General features: G+C 25.3%; 1 protein-coding gene across 1 annotated transcript; it reads right to left on the reverse strand.

The window, feature by feature from the left end:
* Nucleotides 1–2,218: 2,218 nt before the first annotated feature.
* LOC129975752 (REST corepressor 3-like) lies at nucleotides 2,219–19,744 on the reverse strand. The gene is made up of 13 exons (XM_056088947.1): nucleotides 19,487–19,744; nucleotides 16,259–16,312; nucleotides 14,752–14,826; nucleotides 14,275–14,327; nucleotides 12,949–13,110; nucleotides 12,232–12,353; nucleotides 9,815–9,869; nucleotides 9,615–9,715; nucleotides 7,284–7,476; nucleotides 7,115–7,192; nucleotides 6,007–6,064; nucleotides 5,744–5,913; nucleotides 2,219–3,574 (listed from the first exon to the last, which is right to left on the reverse strand). The coding sequence occupies exons 1-13, from the start codon at nucleotides 19,599–19,601 to the stop codon at nucleotides 3,395–3,397; spliced, it is 1,416 nt and encodes a 471-aa protein (XP_055944922.1). The 5' UTR covers nucleotides 19,602–19,744; the 3' UTR covers nucleotides 2,219–3,394.
* Between the last annotated feature and the right edge of the window lie 2,627 nt (nucleotides 19,745–22,371).

Below are 22,371 nucleotides of genomic sequence, written 5' to 3' on the forward strand. Positions count from 1 at the left end.
TTTGTACTTCTTTTTTATTAAAAATAAATTACAAAAACAAATAGATACCTGAAAAAAATCTAACACTCACTACCATTAAAAGAATAAATATGTATAGTGCATAAAATGGAAAAGAGTGAAATATGCAGAAAATTACACAACCATCACAAAAAGTTCATATTTATATAGACTTCCTACAGCAGACTTGTAATTTATATTTGAAGTGCATGCTATAGTTTGAATTAAAAATAATTATGAGTAAAAGGAGTGATGAAATAATAAAACATCAATTTTATGAACCTGTTTTTAAAACAAATATTTATTTGGATTTTTATATTTTAAAAAGTTTATTTCAACAACAAAGGAAAAGAATAATAGAGCTGACCATTCTATCACTCCATTGCACAAAAAAATTAGAGAAATTCGTAAGTATTATGAGTTACCTCCAGTTTTACAAATTAAAAATTAGATTTCACAATTATATACCTTAAATGGAAAAACTGACATTATGTTAAAAGTAGATCCATGAGATAGCATTGCTACCAAATACTGAGTTTCACATGCAGAAAGTCGTAATGAATGAATGTAGATACACATCACTCACTAAAAATAGCTTAGTTTATAAAAACATTTAAGATATTTAATAAACTACAAAAACTCCTTTGAAGAAATTACAATCACATCTTTTACTCTAATACAACTTCTTGTCTTATATAAAAAATGTCTCAATAGGAAGGCCTTTATGGTTTTTATGCATAAATGCATAGAATAGCATGCATAGTGTTTTGTATAGAATATTACAAAGTATAGTTTAAAAAAAAAGAAGTTACAAAACAATTATGCAAATTCTCTATCATTACATAAATGATTTATAAGAAATACAAATCAAATAAAAATTTGTAATATAACTTTCTTTATCTCGATTTTCTTTATGCCTTTTATCTCTGTATAATATCCTTTAATTCCTTGGCATTTACATTATTATACTACCAGACATTAAAAATGTTATTTCGTAAAAATTTCTTGCATTTATAATAATTTTCTTTTATAAACAAAACTAATGGATTTTTTTTAAAGTTATAGAATTAAAAAAATAATTAACTTTAATATTTTCAAAATTTTTGTCAAATTAGCTAATTAAATAAACTGAACTGATGAACAAAATATGCACAATGTTGTATGAAGATTCTAGTGAGTACTTAAATATATAATGTAAAATATATATACACACATTAGCAGAACAGTTCAATTACTAGTTCATTGACTAACAACCTTTACAAATACTTCCGTAAACGACACTAATACTAAACTTCTGATCGACAACGGAACAAAAATTAGAAATGTTAATTCTCTCTCTTGACAACTCACTTAAGCAATTTTTATTTACACCACATGGCAATTATCTCTGCCATAATCCATGAAGTGCTTATATGGCAACTTTTTCATCAACTGCAAATGCTGTTTTTAATTAATTGCAGTTGAAATACTGAAAATGAGTGAAATTGAGATGTAATGAAAGTTTATTTTTAAAGACCAGCCAGCAAAATTCATTAATAATAAACAGACAATTCTGTTTCCTACCATACTTAAAATCTGGCTCAACTAACATCAGCCATTTACAACCGCTTCATACCAAATTCAAGCATTTTTATAAAAACTAGCCAGCCATGGAGCAAAACAGAAGTTTGAATATCCCAATTTTAATCATTCTCTGCCATTAGGAATAGATGCTGCCAGGTTATGAATGTAAAACTGCAACAGGAGTTGTTATGTGGAATCCTTTACATGAAAAACTCACAAAGCAAAGCAAGTCTGGCATGGCTGTGAGAGTCGTTACTAATAAATGGGCTACAGAATGAAATGGTCTCGAGCAGTAATAAGGCATATACATTTCATAGAGTGATCAGGAGTAACCAGCCTAAGATACTATAACTAATATGTCAGATTATTCTAGGTGACTGAAATACATCACATTACAATGAAAAAAAAATAGTTTTTCTTTTATATATATATACATGTATCCATTATTATCTTTCACCGTATCATAATTTCCATAGGAAAAATTTAGAATTAATTTGTAATCAATTTTAAAGATGTACTTCAAAATCTGGAAATGGAAGATCTAAGTTAGTTTGCATAAATATGCATTTACATATTTTAAAATAAATTATAAGAATTTTTTTTTTTTTTTTTTTTTGCAATTTATGTTTCTAATAACAAGTGAAAATTTTTTCATGAGTTTAATAAAATGTTTAACAATATTTTGCAACTAACTACTGAATAATAAAGATGTTCTGTCATAGAAAATTGTGAACAATTCAAACATTTAACATAGAGAAAGTAATCTTATTTCAGTAACTTATGAACCAACATTTCTATTTTACAAATCATAGCAATATGCCACAACATTCAACTTTCTTTCTTTCATCTTTCAAGAGACAGAATTGACTTTTTCTGCTGATTTATTTTATCATATTTCTAGATGGCTGAATCATTTTTCCCCAAGTGCACCAATATGTTATTTTTTAATGTTTTTGTATTTAAAATTAGACTATCCCATCATTTTCTATCATGTTGCCATTAAAGGATGGTTTGTCACATTTATAGACTGGTGAAGCATTACAAAAGAAAGAAGTTACCCAATTCCAATGATACATGAATCTTATTATCATTAAAATGAGCATATGTCAGTTTCTTCCCTCGTGGCTTTAGAATTTTAAGTCAATTTTTTTTCTCTGAATTATTAAGACATATTTAACAATTTCTCATTTCTATACTCTTGTTTTATTTTTGCTTCTTGAAATTTTGTTGACAGTGATTTAAACTTTCAAATATTAATTTGCAAAAATATGCATTTTAAACACATGCTCTTTTCTCCCAAAGCATTAATATTCATATAATTAGAGCTGACATGATATAAAAAATTTAAATGACATTTCTTCAATAGCCCTTACAAATTCAAAATTCTTTAATTAAACCTAATTCTATTTAAAAGAAGAAAATCGGATGCACTCAAAATATTAATAAACAGAAACTATTCCTTAGAATTTTTTAAAGAAAATAAATAATCATATAATTTTTTTCCTTCTTTTTTTAATCGTGAATTATACAAGATGGGAAATCGGTTAAATGAACCGCCCACAGACAGAAAATAACAGAGGATGAGGTGATATGGAGTGATAATTTCTTCAAGCACTCTGTGCAGATTTGTTACTGTATACAGGAATACAATAACAATCATGTAAAAGTACACTTTGGAGAATTTCACTTTCAGTCAAATTCAACTGCCATTGTTATACGCTTTTGTACAATTTAATCGTTCATTAACAAACTCAGACCATACAAAACAAGATGCACATAAAAGTAAATAGCAGTATACAATTAATTTGCTCATGTCTATAGAAGCTGTGAAAATTTATCTAGCAGAACTGGCTTGCTGAAGAGCAGGTGGACACAACCTCTGCTGACCATTAGTATTGGAACTATTTGATGGACTCTGAGGAGGATGTAAAAGAGGTGGTGCAGCTTGAGGTGGATTTCCAGGGGAATTGGGATGACTGTTGTTTCCAACTGATGGTACACTTTCTGTCTCCATCTGTAATGCAAAGATATTATACATTGAATATTAGATGCTCATTAAGGCAGCTCGTACAGAGGTACTGCCATGCCCTAATTCATTCATTCATTCAGAAACACACAAATAAAATGTAGAGCAATAGTAAAAGTGGAAGTAAAATTAAAGCAGAGTGAGTGAAAATGGTAATTATGTTTAGTATTTAAATATATCCATGATCTAATGCAATTTTCCATGTAAAATACAAGGGAAAAACAGCATTTCTCTTTTTATAGTGGGAAGAAACTTATCAAACTTTTATCTTTACAATAGCAGGTATAGTAAAAAACATTCATTTCCATTATATGCTCTGTGAAAGGATGAAGTTGAAGAAATAAAATTTCTGAATTATAAGAACTGGGGCTTAAAATTTTTCCCATTATGAAAAAAAATTTTAGTACCTAAAATTTTGAATAAATAGAAATGAAAAATAAATAATGATACGTAAAAATTAATTTCAAAAAACATCCACTGAAATCTTTCTCAGAAAGTATAAAAATGGCATTCCTATATGTGTTTTTGTATTTCAACTTCAATATATCACGATTTTCTTCTTGAAATCCAAAAGCTCAGAAACTTTATTTTGAAATTGAATTTTTGATTTAAAAAATTATTACTCAAGTACAATTTTTGGAGAAAAAAAAAAATGGTCACATGTAAGCAAAATAGTTATTTTTATAAACTTATAACTAAACAGTTCAAAATTAAATAAATAAACAAGGCAAAATTTAATTTCTGCTGAAAATTATCATTTGAAATATAATATAAATTATAACACTACTGTGGATATAATTCAAGTACCACCATTGATTATCATTATGATTTTTATTAATTGTATAGTGAAAGGGGGGGACTGAAAATAATCTCAAATACAATATTTTTGTATCAACTTATAAACCAACTTTTCTTTTATATTCAAAGTCTCTTTTTTCCAAAACAATTTCATTAAAAACTAATTGCTTTTGGTGACCAACTGCTTTTGCAAGATTAATGATTGTTAAAAAAAATTATTAAATATATTTTTTTTTTAACTATGTTACAACGACTGCTGCAACAAGTTATTTTTCACATTCAAATTTTAATAGATATATAAATCACTATAAATATGATTTCAGAAACATTATATTGTTCTGTTCACTATGTTACATTTTCAATATTTTTATACAACTAATTATATTACAGGAAAGAATGCAGTACTTAAAAATAGGCACACACAAAAAGATTTTCAGCAACATATCATGTTGAAATTGTCTTAATTGTAAGCACAAAAAAAAAAAAAAGTTTCAAAAATTTCATTAAAAGCATGCATTATACTGAAACCTACTAAAGATTAAAAAATAAGTCAAAACATCATATTTTGATCACCACCAATTGATAAAAAGTCAGGAAGAAATATTAGTAGCAATTAAGAGAATGTTTTCTATTTCATTTTAACAATGAAATTCTTTATTATACAATATGCATTTTAAAAACTAAAGAAATAGAAAAAATAAATAAATGGGGAAAAAAATGGCTGAACTGAAAAGAAACTTTTTTGCATTTTCAGTTCATGTAAAAATAATTTTTGTGCTGTTATTTTTTCAGAAGGTATCACAAAGAAACTTCAACATTTTACTTATTTTTTTTAAAGTCACTCAAAGGTACACATTCCCCCTTTACTAAGTATACAAGTAACAAAATTTGATAAATCTAGGTTAAATTGACAAGACTGCAGAATGCCACCTAAAATAGAGGCATTCTCTTTTATTATTAGTAGAGATTTTATCCCTTAATTTTATTTAAATATTTGACACAGTATAAATTCCAAAATAAATGCTTTGGTTAAAAAAGCTAGTTGCATTAAGAACAAAATCTTAACAACCATTTGCTACATTTTATTAGATAAAAAAAATAAAATAAGAAAAATAATTCTTTTTTTAAATGTGGATTTTTAACAACAAAATGAATTTTTAAAAAAGGGTGTAATTAATAAAAGTAAATTCAGAAATATATTTTTAAATAATTTTACATATTAATTTTAAAATCATGTCATCTTAATTTAATTCAAAGAATAACTTGCCAACAGGATAATTATAACACAATATTTTGAACACACATACACACAAATATGCATAAAATTAAAATACATTGAAATTTTACTAAGGAAATTACCTTTTCTTCTGTTTCTTCATTTGTACCATGTTCAGCATCATATTCTTGTAAAACATTGTCCAAATTGAAACGTCTACGATAATTTACAAAAAAACTTCTAACACTTCCTTCATTTTTGGTTCCAATAACTTCAGCAACAGCCTTGAAATCCCGTCCATACTTCCTTATACCTTAAAATAAATGTTAGATAGTATAGAAACACAGGAAGAGAAAAAATCCTTATGATTTTAGTAGATACATGCTTGCAGAAAAAGAAAAATTACCTTGCACAGCTAGAAGCAGTTCATCATTAAGCCACCGATTGTTTACTCTATTTCCACCCTAAAAAACATTTCGATATCAATACAATTTATATATAAAGATTAATTGATTAAAATGTTCATTATTAATTCCAAGAATATATTAATAAATACCAAATGAAGAAATAATTCTTATATATATCATACAAATTTCATTCATATAATATATGTAATAAAAATAGACACATATATATTCTCAATTTTGTAAGTTATTTCAGTTTAAATAATAAATATTTTTAAATAGTTCTATACATAATAATAATTTAATAATTCTGTAGAAAAATATAAATTCAAATATAACTGGCACATATTAATGTGTAAACCAGCAGCATAAAACACTTGAGTGATATAACTTTATAAAACTTTAATATGGAGAAGAATATCTCTCAAGGACCTGAGCACTTTAGTGATAAGTATTTCAGAGTAGATAGAAAAACAATAAGACTTTTGTAAGAAAGGTAGTTTTCAGACTATGATCCTGTCATCTAAATGGTTTAGGAATGAATATGTTGTTTATCAAAAAGTTTTTTGGAAAGAGCCTCAGGATGCTCTCAGAAAATTGGAAAAAATAAAACTGACATTGGCCACAACTAAAAGCTGGCAATGATTAAGCTTTAATCACATTGCAAATTCAATTAATAAATTTTGCACTGATAAAAGAAGTTGATTTTTTTTCAACTATAAACTACAATTATTTTTTAACCTCTACTTTTGAAACAGCAGCAAGACAACATTTAAAATACAGTACTCTTTGCTATTTTTTATTATGATACTGCTTTTTAACTTAAATTGAGATTAAATATTTTAAATTATTTTAAGAAAAAACAATTGTTATCAAAAATAGGCAATATTTTAATAGCAATGTACTAAACAATAACACTTAAATTGTTTACAGAATATGAAAAACATATTCAGTCTTGTCATCAAATAGTGTTTAATACATCCAATACTGTCATCATTCAATATGACCGTCAACAAAAGGGGCAAAAGAATCTTATTGGCTATATTTTTATTACAATTTTTATAAAAGAGATGAAAAAAATTTAAAATATTAAAGCATGATTTTACTCACTTCTGGTGGTCGGTATGCGTCAATACCTGCAGCCATTTTGTGTTTTAACTGACTAATAATTTGTTTGTTATTTTGGACCTATAAAAATACATGTATCAATTAAAATTTTTACAAAGATAAAAAAATAGTACAATAAATGAATAAATTTATGATTTTTTAATTTTTTTACCTGTCTTTTAAACGAAATAATTTCACAGTCCATACTACGCAGAATAGCATCTTCTTCACCATTTCCAGCTGTAACTATAGCTACTAAGTCATCATAATTTAAATGCATACCACGAGGTGGTTTTCTTTTACTTCTAGCAGGATTGTGACGAGCAGATCGCATAGATCCTGAGCTACGCAATATACCAGTCCTCCTAAAAAGAAATTATATATATATTGCCTACACTCTATTTCAAATTAACACAATATTCAATCTTATATATTACATTATATTTTAAGAGAATATTTCAAAATTTCTTTGTTAAGATCAATTACCAATAATTTTTCAATATAATTGTACAAAATAAAAAGCCAATATATTATCACAAATACATGAAAAAATGAAATTTCCTTTTCATCAGAAAATACAATTTGTTTCTACTCATTCTTTAATAAAATGGCATTTATAGTATTTTTTTTTTCTTTAATGATTGTTTAAATAAATTTGGCGTTTTCACCATTTTCATAAATTTTATATTAGATGCCTCAAAACAATAACATGAAGTTTTTTTCTGAATCATTTCAAAACTTCACAAATTGAAAGACTTCTTAGTTGATAGTCAAAAAATTTGTGAATCATTGCATATTATGCTAATCTCCTCTCCTTTTTTTAGAGATTTTGTATAAATCATTTTTTCTAATTATGACATTATGAATGGTTTATTAACTTACCTAGTTTTATTCCAGATTTTACAGTACCTTTATAGAAGAATTTTCCCTGCAGATAACACAATCAAAACCTGCATGTTTCTTCCTCAGATAATGTTTTTGTGAATTATTAATGCATATGTTTTTATAATTATTCTACAGTGACATATAATATTTCAACTTTTTCAGGTCTTGTAGTTTCTTAGAAGGCACTAAATTTAATTTTTTGAAAAATAAATCAGTTTTAATAAAATTTTAGTTAACTTTTATAAAAGTTCTAATCTGTATAGAAAATATTTCATGATCAATTTTAGATACATGCTAAAAATTTGCATATTACATTTTTTTTTCTGAAATACACCAATTTAGCTATGGTCTTACAAATCCTTAGCACACTGTATAAAAACCTGTTACACAAATGTAGACTAATATTTGCAAAGTTTATATTTCTCAATTTTGCTTGCTCCTTTCAATTATTGTGCAAACAAAAGAAAAAAGTATGATAAATTTAAATGTTTTTAAGCATTTTTACTATAATGCAATTATTTATTAGGAGAAAAATTAATCTTTTAAACAGTAATTTGCACCAAAAATAAGGTAATACTTCATGAATCAAAATGGTCTGTATTATGTACAACATTTTATAAATCAAAGCTTTTTTTAAAAAACAAAATTCAATTTTCTACACAAAGCATTCCAAAATCCTATCAACAAAATAAACAGTTAAAAAAAAAGAAAGAAAGAAAGCTTTGTTTATATATAAATTTTAATTTAATATTTTAAATCAAGACAGATTTTTAAAATTGATCTCGGAACTGTTTGAGAAGAACTGTAAAAACTTCTTTGATTAATAACATAACATTAAAATACAATTCTTTTTTAACTGGAAAAGTAGATACTGCAATAAAAGAAATGTTGAAAATGCAGAAAGCAAGGGGCGGGGATGCTTTAAAAACAGTTTCTTGAGATACAAGGTTCCTTCAAAGTTAAAAAATTTATATATTTTTGATATATTAAAACGTTCCTTAACCCTTTAAAGGGCCATTTCTTTCTAGTCATATTATGTTAAAATATTTTTAGGCTTGAAATTAGAATAAGAAAAGGATTCATTTAGCTTATTAGATAAATTTAATTTGGTTAGTTAATAATTAAGTATCAAATCAAGACACATCATTTTGTATAAAATAAAGACCTAAAACATCTAACTTTCTGTCTTTCTAAAAAAATTTGTCAGAACTTATGCCAACCTACATAAATTCATACAAAGACTGATAAATTTGGTGGGTTTGGTGGTTGGTTAAAGAACAAAATTATATGTACAAATGAGAAACATGCTTTGTATCACTTACACATAAGAAAATTTAACATCTGAATTTCAAAAGTTTGAATTTATCAATGAATTCATAAATAGTTTACTCTTAATGTTTTAAAATGTTGTGCATGTTAACTCATATTTACTTTAAGGGGAAAAGAAAAAAAGATAACTCTATGTACTTATAGAAAAAGCACTACATTTATATATTATATATATATATATATATATATATATATAAACTAAAAATCACTAAACATCTGTACTACTTTATAGGCCTAATCAAAAATATGCCAATTATAATGAAACATTTATATATTAAAAAAATCTTACTTGAAATATTGTGTACAGGCATTACATAAAGCCCCTTTAGCTGTGCTGTATAACTGGGCAGAAACATTGCAATTTGAGCAATTGCCTTTTCCTTCTGTCTTCTGAAATTGATAATTTCCATTTTTAGAATAATTCAAGCATTTAAATAATAAGATATGCAACTGTATTTACAGGAAAAATAAACGCAAAAGAATACATACATTATCTTTGTCTGGGTCCATGTCACTTTCATTATCTGAAGGGGCTTCTGATCCACTATAAATAAAAAGGAACTATATATAATATATAAAATAACACTTTATAAAAATGAAATGATAAATATATAGTTTAAATTATGATATTCTAAATTCTCAATTTTTTTTATAAAATAATAAGAGTTATAATTTTTGCCAAATCATTAGAAATAAACATAGAAAACAATAGCATTATATAACAAAATGTAATATTTTATTAATTACCAGTCTCTCTCAGAAAGTATCTAACATAATTAACAATTTATTATATTAAAATTTACACAGAAATTTCAAGTTTTCTGAATATTTTAATTTGTTTAATTCATAAAAGTAATTTCTACTTTAAAAAATATTTTTATAATTTCTTTAATTACATGGGCATCAAATAAAATTTATAAAAAATCAATAAGGCCATGAGCTTATAATACATTTAAATTACTTCTATATTATATATATATGTAATGATATTTTAAACTCTTAATTTAAACCAAATTAATTTCCAAAGCTGTATCTTAATTTAGCCAATAGTAAAATATTCTCTTATTTCCTGATCTAATTCCACTTTTGGTTTAATTAATTCTTTTGTAAAAATAATGTGCCATCAGTACTATGTATCGAGTGAAAGTGATACTTCCGTTGCCCTTCTCAAAGTCACCACACGTATTAAACTGGCATGTGACCGGAAATCCCATGTTATATAAGCCTAGTGATTATTTGTTTTGCCCCTTTTTTCACTTCTTCTTTTGTGCTATGCTGTGGCGGATATGCCTTGTCTGCGTCTCTGCTTGTAAATAATTATACTATCACGAAATGGATATTAAAATTAATTTAAAAATGTCTCTTCACTGCTTGTCAAACCTGCATTCTGCTTCAAACAAAATAATGTTACACACACACATATATTATATAAGTAACCAAAAATATTAGCCTTTGATAGCTAAAATCTATAATTGAAACAATCTAAAATTAAAAATATTTTGGAAACAAAACTAAATTATTTCGGAATCTCAACTAAAAAATTATTTCTGATTCAAACTAAAAAAAAGAGCAGAAAAAGCATCATTGTATTTAGAGAGCGCAAATGCAACTGCTACTAAAACACAGATGAATCAAGACAATAGCCTATATATACACAAACAAACATTTTCTTCTGACTACAAGAGAAGAGGAAAAGTAAAAATGAAATATTTCAGTAAAAATTGAAAATCATTTTTTTTTTTTGCCCTTAGCATGCAAGGGCAACTAAAAAATTTCCACAATCGGTAATCATTTATGCAGATAAGGGGAAGCAGAGGGCTATTCGCTAGAATTTCACATAAATATCAATGACACATTGACAATTTTTCTCATTTATTTAATAAAAATCTAACTAATAAATCATTAAATTCTAATTTATTCATTAACACAATAAATACTAAGTGCCTTCAAAATAATAGATATCCAACAAATTTATTAACAAGCCTGGCATATTTAACAGATACTAAAGATCTGACAATAATAGAAAAGATCAAAACCTAAAAAAAGAAAAAAAAAAAAAAAAATTCAAATTTGAGTTCATAATACTTATGAGTAGAATTTTAATAATAACATAAAATAAAATTTGGAAAATAACAGGACTGTACTATGTACAAAGTTCCCAATTTTAACCATGCCCCTATAACTAACTTCTAAGTCATTTAGAGAAAAAGATAGGCATAGATTTCTAAATAAACAAAATGTTTTATTTGAGTTTGGGTTAAGAAAGTAAAGCAATATTTCCAGATTTTAATTATGAAAATGCAGAAAATCAAAAAAAAAAAAAAAACCTACTATATTTTATGTTGTTTCTGTCAATTACAGATATACTGAAAAATTAAAGGTCTAAAATAAATTTTTAAACAGGCCAAAGTCCTATTTAGCTAAATAATCTTGAAATAGTAATGTAGCAAATAAAAAGTTCTTTTCTTTTGTGACGAAAACTAATCAAGTTAAAGATATTTGATCTGCATTATTTAAACACAATTAAAAGTCATAATTACTTCCTCAATAGAATATTGATTTTCAGATTAGCCTTGCAGTAACAATTTAAATAGTTTAATAATTTGATTTCTTTAAACTGATTTTTTTTGTGTAAAATGACTTTTGTCCTATTTTTAATTAAAATGTCAGCGTGCCTAGATTATTTTACTAAATATGTTTAATAAAAATAGGAAACTGCATAAAAATTTAGATTCCATAATTTTTTATTAATTTATTGACTTAAAAACATACAATACATATCATTTAAGATATTTATCCCATTCGGAACTAAATAACTATCTACCATAAAGAGGTTAGGTATTGGGCCACAATCAGAATGAACATTCTGAACACTATAACGTTCAAACTCTAAAAAAATAACAAACCTTCCATCATCTTTCTGTGCAGATAACTTGCGAACCTGTCGATCCATAAGGCTTGTCCGTGATCTAGCTTTCTTCCATAAATAATAATATTTGATCAAACTTGAAAGTGGTTTATCTCTCAGCTGTTCAAAGAAAACAAATTATCAATCAAAAAAATATATGTAGGCCAAATTTTTAAGTAATAACAATCAATACATTTTAAAGTTTTCAGATGAACCTAAATAATTCTATAAAACTACCATAAAACAAGAGTTTTTAAAAATATTAAAAGGAAAAATTAAAATGCTTTTTCTAATTAATTAATATTTCAAATTTTGATGTTCATTTCCATACTAATTTTAAGGTCTAAATAAATATGATAAAATTCTCAGAAGTGAGAATCAATCTAATTATATCAGATAATCTGATCAAAATCTCAATTCAAATCATATCAAATTGAAATCTGTCTCGATTCAATCATCCATTTGATAACAATATGGGTAATTTCGATTTGTGTGTATACAAAATATTATACACTTCTGATATAATAATAATTTTTATTAAATGGAAACAAATATAAACATTATTTCAAAAATCTTAGAACTAATAACTCTATTTCTTATGAAAATTAAAAAAACTATTATGTTAAAATAATACAAAAATACTTCTCAAAATAAAATTAAAAAAAACTTTTTTTAAAACAGGAATAAAAATTTTATCAACTGAATTCTAACATACCATTTGGCGAATTCTATTGAAACTCTTTCCATGGAACTGAAAGCCTTGTTCGAAAAGAACTTTGTCTTCTACACTCCATTCGTCTGGAAATGGAGTGAAGTTCTGGATGTCAGCTCTAGCCTTTTCCAAGTCATATTTGTGCCAAAACAACATTCCAAGAGACTAGGAAAAAAATTAAAATCAATGCTGTCTACTTAAACATGATATTTTGCCACATTTTAAAATGAATTATGAACCATAATAAATTAAATAAAAGAAAATTGTTGTATTTCAATGCACATTTCCCTTTTCCTATTTATACATTGACGTCCTCCTCAATTAACTTGCATTATGCATGGATAATTTGAGATTATAGATTTCATATCTTAATTACATTCATTAAGATATTATTGAAACTACTATTCCTCTCTTAAATAACACATGCTAATTTGTCACAAATTTAGGTAAAGTATGTGCATTGTTTGAATTAAATAAATACTTTTGCGAAATTATTATGCATTTTTAATCTTTGCTAACATGTGAAAGTGTGTGTATATCTGACCATGTTCTAAGGACCAACTACTGGATTTATAACTATCAAATTCAGCATATATATGAAGTAAGAATGTATACTTTAGAGGAATTTTTTTAAATTAAAAATATAGCAAAATTTTAGCATTTTTTTTCCCAACAATATTTTTGTACGAAAATCACTTTCACATCATCTTGAAATTCAATTTTTTTTTTATTGATATCAAACTAGATTTTTCTTTTGCATTAATTTAAGATTTTAAAAACACTTTTTAAATATTTTACAATAATTCAATCCATTTTTTAAAAATGAAAGTAAAATAAATTTCACTGTTGACATCTCCAAATTGCATATTTTTCTCTCTTTCTCCTTTCATATAACATGTTGAAAGAAAGTATTAACAAAAATTAGAATTTGTTTTTAGCTAACATAATAAAATCAAGATAAGTATCATTTAAAATTCACTTCAAAGATTAGAAGTAAAAATAATAATAAAAAAAAGTAAAAATACTCATATACCCATTTTTATAATTCATCTTTATTTCATGAAATAAATTTTGGAGATTAACTGAATTCATAGTTTAATTTTAAAAAATAAATCTAATTTTTTAAAATTTTTCTTTTGAATTAAACTTTTTACTAAAAGTACTTCTTGCATTATAATTACTAGAATCAAAATCAAATATGTCCACTGATTTATTAAATATTAGCAAAAAAACCAAGTTTTAAAAAAAAATCAAAATAATAACCCCACCTTCAAAAAAAAAAAAAAAAAAAAAGAGAGAGAGAGAGAGCAAAGGAATGAATAGTTATACCTGCTCTACATTGTATCCATATTTTTCCTTTGCTTCATTAATATATTTGTCCACTAAAAAATAAAAAAAAAAAATTATAAATGCTACATTTATTTTTAAAAAAGAAGAATATTAAATCAAATCCATATAAAAAACAAATGTCAAATAATAATAATTAATGCAACAACATTAGAGGTAAAAATAAATAAATTTCTAAAATGCACCATTTTACAGCAGGGAAATTTAATTACATGCAACTGTTAGATTCAATATATACATATTAATTAGAAATTAATCATGAAAGAAAGAGTAAAAGTGATAACAATATCATATTTTCAGAACTTAACTAAATGTTTAACTTAACACATCAAAAATTAAAACAGATATCAAAATAGTAAACAAAAAGATAAAAAGCAATTCATTTTATTGCCAAAAAGAAAAATTAAGAAATTTTATAATCAATTCTTCAAAATTTGAAAAGTATAAAATACAACTTACATGTTTCGTCATCAATTGTAGAACAAGGTGCCCAAACCAAAAGAGCATTTTCACTTTCACTAGATGGGCATGGTCCTAAAATATAATAAATAAGAACTATTAGGTTTTGATTTTCTAACATATATTAAAAATAAGCATAATATTTGTGTATTAATTGTGTGCTAGAGGTTAACTTTAAAAAAAATCAACTAGAAAGTCACAATCCATTTATTATGCATGCCAGTGATATGCAATTCAAACATAGTTTGCTAATGGGATGTAATTAATACATAAATATCCTAAGCATCTCAATTACTTTTTGTCGTGCAAAATTTATATTTCCACTACTAAAATTATATTCTTTTCACCTATCCAAATCAATTTTAATAAACCTATTTAAAATTAAACTAGTAATTGTGTTATTTGACATATCATAATGGAGACAATTCATGTTACAACATCAACAATGATATAACCTGGCTCTGACAAGTAAGTGAATAATTCAGCGATATTAAACAAGTCTTTTGGATAAGTAAGGAAATAGATATGAATTAAAGACTACCAAATAACAAATCACTAAAAGGAGCACAACGTAGATTAAAAACAAAATTGGAATAAATTAATACTTTGCACATGGAAGACTTTTGATCACAATTCATAAAAAAAAACAAATATTGAATGCAAGAAACTGTAGTCACATTTGCATGGTATAGAGCAGCAAGTTAGCTTTTTTTGACTTTGAAGAAATTTCTGTTTACAAGTGAAAAAACTGATTTAACCCACCACACATTCAAAAATGTAGAAAATCATACCTACATGCAAAGTGTTAAAATGCAAAATAAAAACTATTTCTTGCAATATATATATAACATAAATAGCATTTAAATACATCAGCATATAATTAAAACGATGGATACAAATATATAATTTTGATATAGTTCATGTACTAAAATTCAGCCATTTAGCACATTACTTTTTTTTTCTAGTTATCATATTTCATATACACAGGACAAACAGATTCCAAAACTCTAACAAATTTCATTCATTTGACTTGCGACACTATCCAGTTTTATTCACAGACATAATCCCAAAAATAATTTTACTCAAAGATCTAAAGCATGAAGTTTAGTCAAAAACTTAAGCAAATATAACTCAGAAAGAAAAAAAAAAAAAAAAAAAAAAAAAAAAAAAGCTGAACTTTATAATATTATAAATTGTTGTACTAAACATAAATACTGGGGGGGGGGGGATGATAACCTACAAAATAAAATGAAAAAAATTTATATAAAAAATATTTGAAGCATGTAATAATCCTACAATATTTTTAATGAAAGAAAATTAAAGGATTTCAAGAATAATAAAATTTGATTCTGAAAAAAGCAAAATCCATATCTCTGTAAAAATTATATCGCGTCTGGTCGACAATGAATTTTTGACAACCATAATACTTTGTATAACAGAAATTAATAATATCCGAAGAAACATAAATACTTACAAATTAAAAAAACAAAAAATTAAGGATGTTTACCTTCAGATATCAGGTCAGGAATAACTGCCTGATACATAGGACCAATTTTCATAGCTGAAAATAAATAAATATTTTTAAGTGACAAATCATTTGTATTTTTAAGTAATAATTAAATTTGTTCAAATAAAATATACTGTTCAATATGCCTATATTAGCAGAAACACAATTTTTCCAAGTCTGAATATTGGTGTATTCCAATAATACTTATGTTCATTGCTAAGAGTAACTCGTAAGAATTGTCATTAATATCTGGCATGCTATTATTTTTTGTGTAGGGCCACTGACAAAAAAAAAAAAAAAAAAAAAAAAAAAAGAGCTAAATTTTAAAAAATATATACAGAAAAAAAAAAAGAATGACTAAGAAATTAACATAATATGCAGTTAAGAATTAAAAAATTAAAATATAAAGATTTTTCAAAGAAATAGACTTAAGTCATTTAAAAAATCGTCAAGGATTGAACTATTTATAGAAAATATAGAACTGAAACAATTATAATTTTATGAATTTAATTAGTAATTTATCAAAGTATATAAGTTTTGTTATTAATTTAATTTTGTATCCAGTGTTGAATTTTATCATCACCAATCATATTTATATTGGCACTTGAGTATTAATGCTATGCCAGTAAATTAATAACAAAAATAAATTGCCAAAGATGTCATGTTTAGTGCAATTAGCGCTTAACCAAAAAAAAAAAAAAAAAACTAAAGATGCAATGTTAGTCTATAGATAACATTCTCAATGACAAGTGGTTAAGTCTAAAGTTCATCACAACCAGGTAGTTTATATGCCAGTGTTTTTCTTTTTCTTTTAGTGGCATTAATAAAGGGATCTCACTCTTATTGAAGGAGGGGGTTATTCATGAAGACTTGTTGAAAAAAAATTCAAGGATGAAAAAATTATAAATTTTAAATATAAAAATGCCCATGATAAATTTAAATCAAACATTTTTAGCACTGACATTCGAATGCATAATTACTTCCTTGCATACTATGTTAACATATTTAAGTGAAGAGCACTAAGAACATCTGTTGAATTCAACATGCTTACAAAATCATAATGCAAGCATCCTTATTTCAAGTTTGCATGGTTACTTATACATTCGAATTTTACTCAAATCACTAGTTTTTCCATTTTCAAGCATTCTTTCACTCTCAAATCAAAAATTCTCAATCCAAAAATTGATTTTCCATTCTCTAGCAAAATAGATTTAGATTCCTCCTATTTTTCAAGGTTCTAACAACAACAATAAAATCAAGTACTCGAGGAAAGTAAATTAGAATTCAAGGATCTTCAGAGATTTTGGAATAAGAATTCTTTTTAAAACACTTTTAAAAATATTTTTAAAAAATCAAACACTGTTTTTCACAATGGCTCTCATACTGTTATATTAGAAAAAGTTTTATATATCATACAGAAATTCTATTGTTGTTTATTATTGATATGAACAGATTGCATTAAAACGTAACATTTATGTCATTAGTACCATATTTTACATTTATTAAGAGAATTATTATTGTAATAAAAATTATTTTGACAATCACATTGATATCCAATTCCAGAACTTTCAGCATTCAAAAAATAAAATGTTTGAAAATCAAGATAAGATCAATAAATTTTCTAATTTTAATAAAATCAATAATCACACACACACAAAAAAACAATATTGTAGTTTTTGCTTAAGTAGATAAAAATTTTACTTTTAAATAATTCTCAATGCTAACAAATTATATTCAATTATACCTATTTTGATTATGCAAAAAAATTCTTGCAAATAAACATGAAAATACTTTTGCAGTCTTATTTACAACTATTACAAGATGTGGCATATTTACTATTGCAACAGGTAAATTCTCAATGTATAAAAATAATTCACATACTTTTTTAACAAATAAAAGAAATCCTTTTTCCATAACCATTTTTTTTTTAATTTTAAAAATACTGAATTTTATTTTTGTTCCCTTATTGGACTAACTGCACTGATAGTAGATAAACAGCTGTTAAAATTTATTTTGTCTATTTTATAGCTGTGTTTTCAAAGAAATATGATTTCCTACACGTTTTTAAACGCTTTCATTCAAAGTCTTTCGTACCAAAGCCCTTAAAAATTCATCATCAAAAACAAAAATATCATAGGCATGATTAAGTTCCGAAATGATCAGACAATTATTTTAATTAGATTAGCTACATAAATTTTTCCATGCAATATTTTAATACTCTCCTCATTTTATCCATAGTATATCCTTAAACCTCCCCTGGTATCTCTTTCTTTTATATATATATAATTGCTTTATTTTTTCACTTATATTATATATCATCATGTTCATTCATCCAGTTTTCTTGTATTCTAGATATTTTTCATTGTAGTTTTTTTAATGTTGCATGTTTCTTCCTAGTTGATTGTAGAGTAATTTTTTTAAAAAAATAAAATCCCCCTACATCTATACCAACCGAATAGGGGCTACTTGCGCTCTAGAAATGGAGGTATAGTGTGCTGTTCACACTTTTAATTAATAATTTAAATAATAATTACAATATAAATAAATGCAAAAAAAGAAACAGAATAGGTAAGAAAACTGTTTTGATTACATGATTAAAAACAAATAAAAGACAGGAAAAAAAAATCTTTATACATAAAAACATATAATAAATAATTGCTAAGACATTTCATAAGTTTAATACAACAATCATTGCAATAAAATAAAAGCATTCAATATAGTATTTAATAAATTTTAACAAAAGGTCATAAAATCACATTTAAATTATTCTTAAATATATTTTACACCGCCTTAAAAATATAATAATGTCTCACATCAGCTAACTATAGTAATTTAACAACAGTAAAAAATGCAAATAAGCTGCCATTAAATCATTTGTTAAAAGAACAAACGTATACCATATCCAGAGCTTCCGTAGTTTTGAAAATTCGAATGCAACATATTAATCAGATATTTTAGAACTCTTGCATATATTATTCGATGTACTTAGTTCTGAATAATACTTCAAAATCATACAGATTAACAAAACTTCCTCAACTAGACGAAAAATTATAAATTTTATAGCGCGGGAGTGTAGCTTCCGTAGATTTTTCAAATATACACATTTCAATAATCAAATACATGTTCTGAAAAAAAAATAGAGAAACATATAGGATAGAATATAAAATGATGCCAGATCAAAAAATAAAACACCAAATAAATATTTAAATTAATAGAAAAATATATTACAATATTCGGATTCGTCAGTCGTGCTACTTTCATCGGAATATGGTCCAACCGGGGATGCTGCACGAGACCGCCGACCACTTCGAATATCTTGTACTCCTCTCTCAGAAAGAACCATGGTAAATTTTCAACGAAAATGACTCTCACAAATATTTATATAATTTAAATAATTTCAAGAAAAAGAAACATCATGCACAATGTTATTTTGACGTGACGAGAAACAGGGATGAGGAGTAGTAGTTGGGGTATTTTTTCGATTAAGATGAATACGATTAGGAAATTGAAAGAGTCAAACAGTAAATTTCAAAAAAAAAAAAAGTAGATTTATTAAAACTACTAATTGTAAATTCGATTCAGCTTCATGCAATAATTTGGAATATTTCTTCGTTATTTACATAAAATTTTACAAACCATTTTCAATAGTACACATTCGTCTTCTTTTTATTACAGTTGAGGGACGCAAGTCGCAAAACATTCTAATTCAATAATAATGGATTCCCTACATCCGGTGCTTTGTTAAAGTAGAAACGCGCAACTCGGCGCCATTTTTTTTTTTTTTTTTTTTTTGTAGTTTTGATTTGTTAAAATTTAAATAAAAATTAAGCATTTTTCATATAAATTTCCAGAAATATAATCAAATAAAATAATTTTTAAATTATATTAAATTTTTAAAAATTATATTTTTTTAAGTAAAAAAATATAGAATTTTTATTTAAATTTTGCAAAAAAATTTAAATTATTTTTATACCAAATTTGTGCAATAGTTTCCATTGTTGTAGTGAATTTAAGCTGCATTAATTATTAAGCTTAATTTTGAAAAAAAAAAATTAACTTATTTTTATTCCAAAGTTGCAACAATGCTTTCCATGTCTGTAAACATGATAACTCAAAAATGCTTTGAACTAGGGGGAGAAAATTTGATATATGGTCTTTGTACTAAATTTGTAGATTTCTATCAAGTTTTGGACAAATCTGTGCAAAGGAATTTTGTCTTTCCGAATTTAAGTTAATACAGTGAAGAAAGGTGGATGAAATTTGGTACATACATTTAAAGTCTGAAGTGGAGATATGTATCAAATTTGGAACCAAATACTTCTAGCTAGAACCCCTAGGGGTGGATCGTATGTCGTATTTTACTTTTTTATTTTATTTCCTCAAATTTCTTGTAGAAACTGTTAATAAATTCCTGCTAGATATGCATTATAAAAGTTGAAAAATAATAATTTTTTTTTTAAAAAAAGCAAAAAATTTATTTATACTTGTTCTTTAATTTTTTTATCGATATATTTCGATATATAACTAGTATGCCAATGCACCTGCTCCATTCAAAACCTCACTATTTTAAGCCTTTGCGGTTCATTGTCCAGTACCACATTTGGGTAGAACAGATCCACTGACAGTTACATTGGATATATTTCACTGACGTACTTATAAAGATACGTTCTAATTTTTTTTTTTTAATTCTATACCAGTCTACTATTATATTCATAATCTTGGGTTTATTTTCAAACTTATTTATCAACAATAATTCTCTAATAAGATCAATGGACCGCAAAGAGCTAATGCTGGAAAGATTGTTATGTAAGCCTTGACTAAGATAATAAATGATATAATACATGATTTGTTATCATGTGTATGAACACAAACGTTCGTACAGTTTATTAATGAAGTACAATAAATAGATAGAAAATACAATAAGCAATTGGTATTATAAATAAATAACATTTATCAATGTACTAGAAGATATAATATTTTCTTTTTATTATTTTTTTATTGATGCAATTTTCAAATACATTTTTCTCATATTTAATACTAAATGAAGTAGGGGATCAAAATGCAATCTAATGAACCAATTTAAATAATAATAAAAAAGATTAAAATAGTGTATTTTATTAAAAAGTCAAATTAAATAAAAGTTATTAAAAATAAATAAATTTATAATGCATGGTCTAAGTGCATATCGCAGCTCATTGCTAAAAAATATTTTGTTGAGGATGAAATTAATCCCATGTGAATAAATTCCCCCAATGAAATGAAATATAGCGAACCATTTTAGCCTCCTTTTGGATGTATTTCATTTTTTAAACCCTTTCTTTAGTTGAATTTTTCCCCCCTAAAATATGTGTCTATAGCGTTTCTAGTATCAATTGAAGCAGGCATAAGTCTCCGGAGCAAAGTGCTTTTCAAATTTAAATATCGTCTTGAAAATTTTATTAACTATTACGATAAGCAACGCTGAGTCCGAATATAGATTTTCTAACCTTAGAAACCTAACTATTTATCACTGTTACACACACAATACACACACACACACACACACACACACACACACACACACACACACACACACACATGTTTAACACTGATTTCCACTGATAATATTTAAATTTACTGGAACAATGGCTAAATTTAGCAAGTAAAATAAAACTATAGATAAAACTGAGTAGCTAAATATATGATTATTTTAAACTAAACAAAATGTTTTGGTAAAAAAGAAAGGGAAATTCTTGTTTTCCTTTAAATGAAACAATTTAACTCCAAAATTTAAGATGAAATGCAGATACAAAGAGAATGAAATAGACTCAAATAGTCAAAGTAATTAGCTCCTACTTACCAAGAACTGAATTGAATTTCTTCTTAGATATTTCCATCTCGAAGACTAGAATCATTAAAAAAATAAAATCGTATATTTTAAAATGTGTTAAAAACAATTTTTTATATTAATTCTTACAGAAATTACAGACGAAAAAGTGACAAAAAGCACCTATTTTAAGAACTAAAATTTCGGACGAAAACAGAAATGTTTTATTGTAGTTTTCAATAAAATGTTTTCGAAATTACCTATTTTCAATATCAAAAGTATTCTTTTGGCAAATATAATAACTCTA

Source organism: Argiope bruennichi, chromosome 7, assembly GCF_947563725.1.
Source record: "Argiope bruennichi chromosome 7, qqArgBrue1.1, whole genome shotgun sequence".
In the NCBI taxonomy this organism is placed as follows: Eukaryota; Metazoa; Arthropoda; class Arachnida; order Araneae; family Araneidae; genus Argiope; species Argiope bruennichi.

Excerpts from the sequence above, each read along its gene's own strand:
- LOC129975752 (XM_056088947.1), bottom strand. The coding sequence starts at position 19,601 with ATGGTTCTTTCTGAGAGAGGAGTACAAGATATTCGAAGTGGTCGGCGG. Across the intron at positions 16,313-19,486 it reads GACTGACGAATCCGAATATT|CTATGAAAATTGGTCCTATG; the intron begins GTAATATATTTT and ends ATTTATTTTCAG. Across the intron at positions 14,827-16,258 it reads TCCTGACCTGATATCTGAAG|GACCATGCCCATCTAGTGAA; the intron begins GTAAACATCCTT and ends ATTATATTTTAG.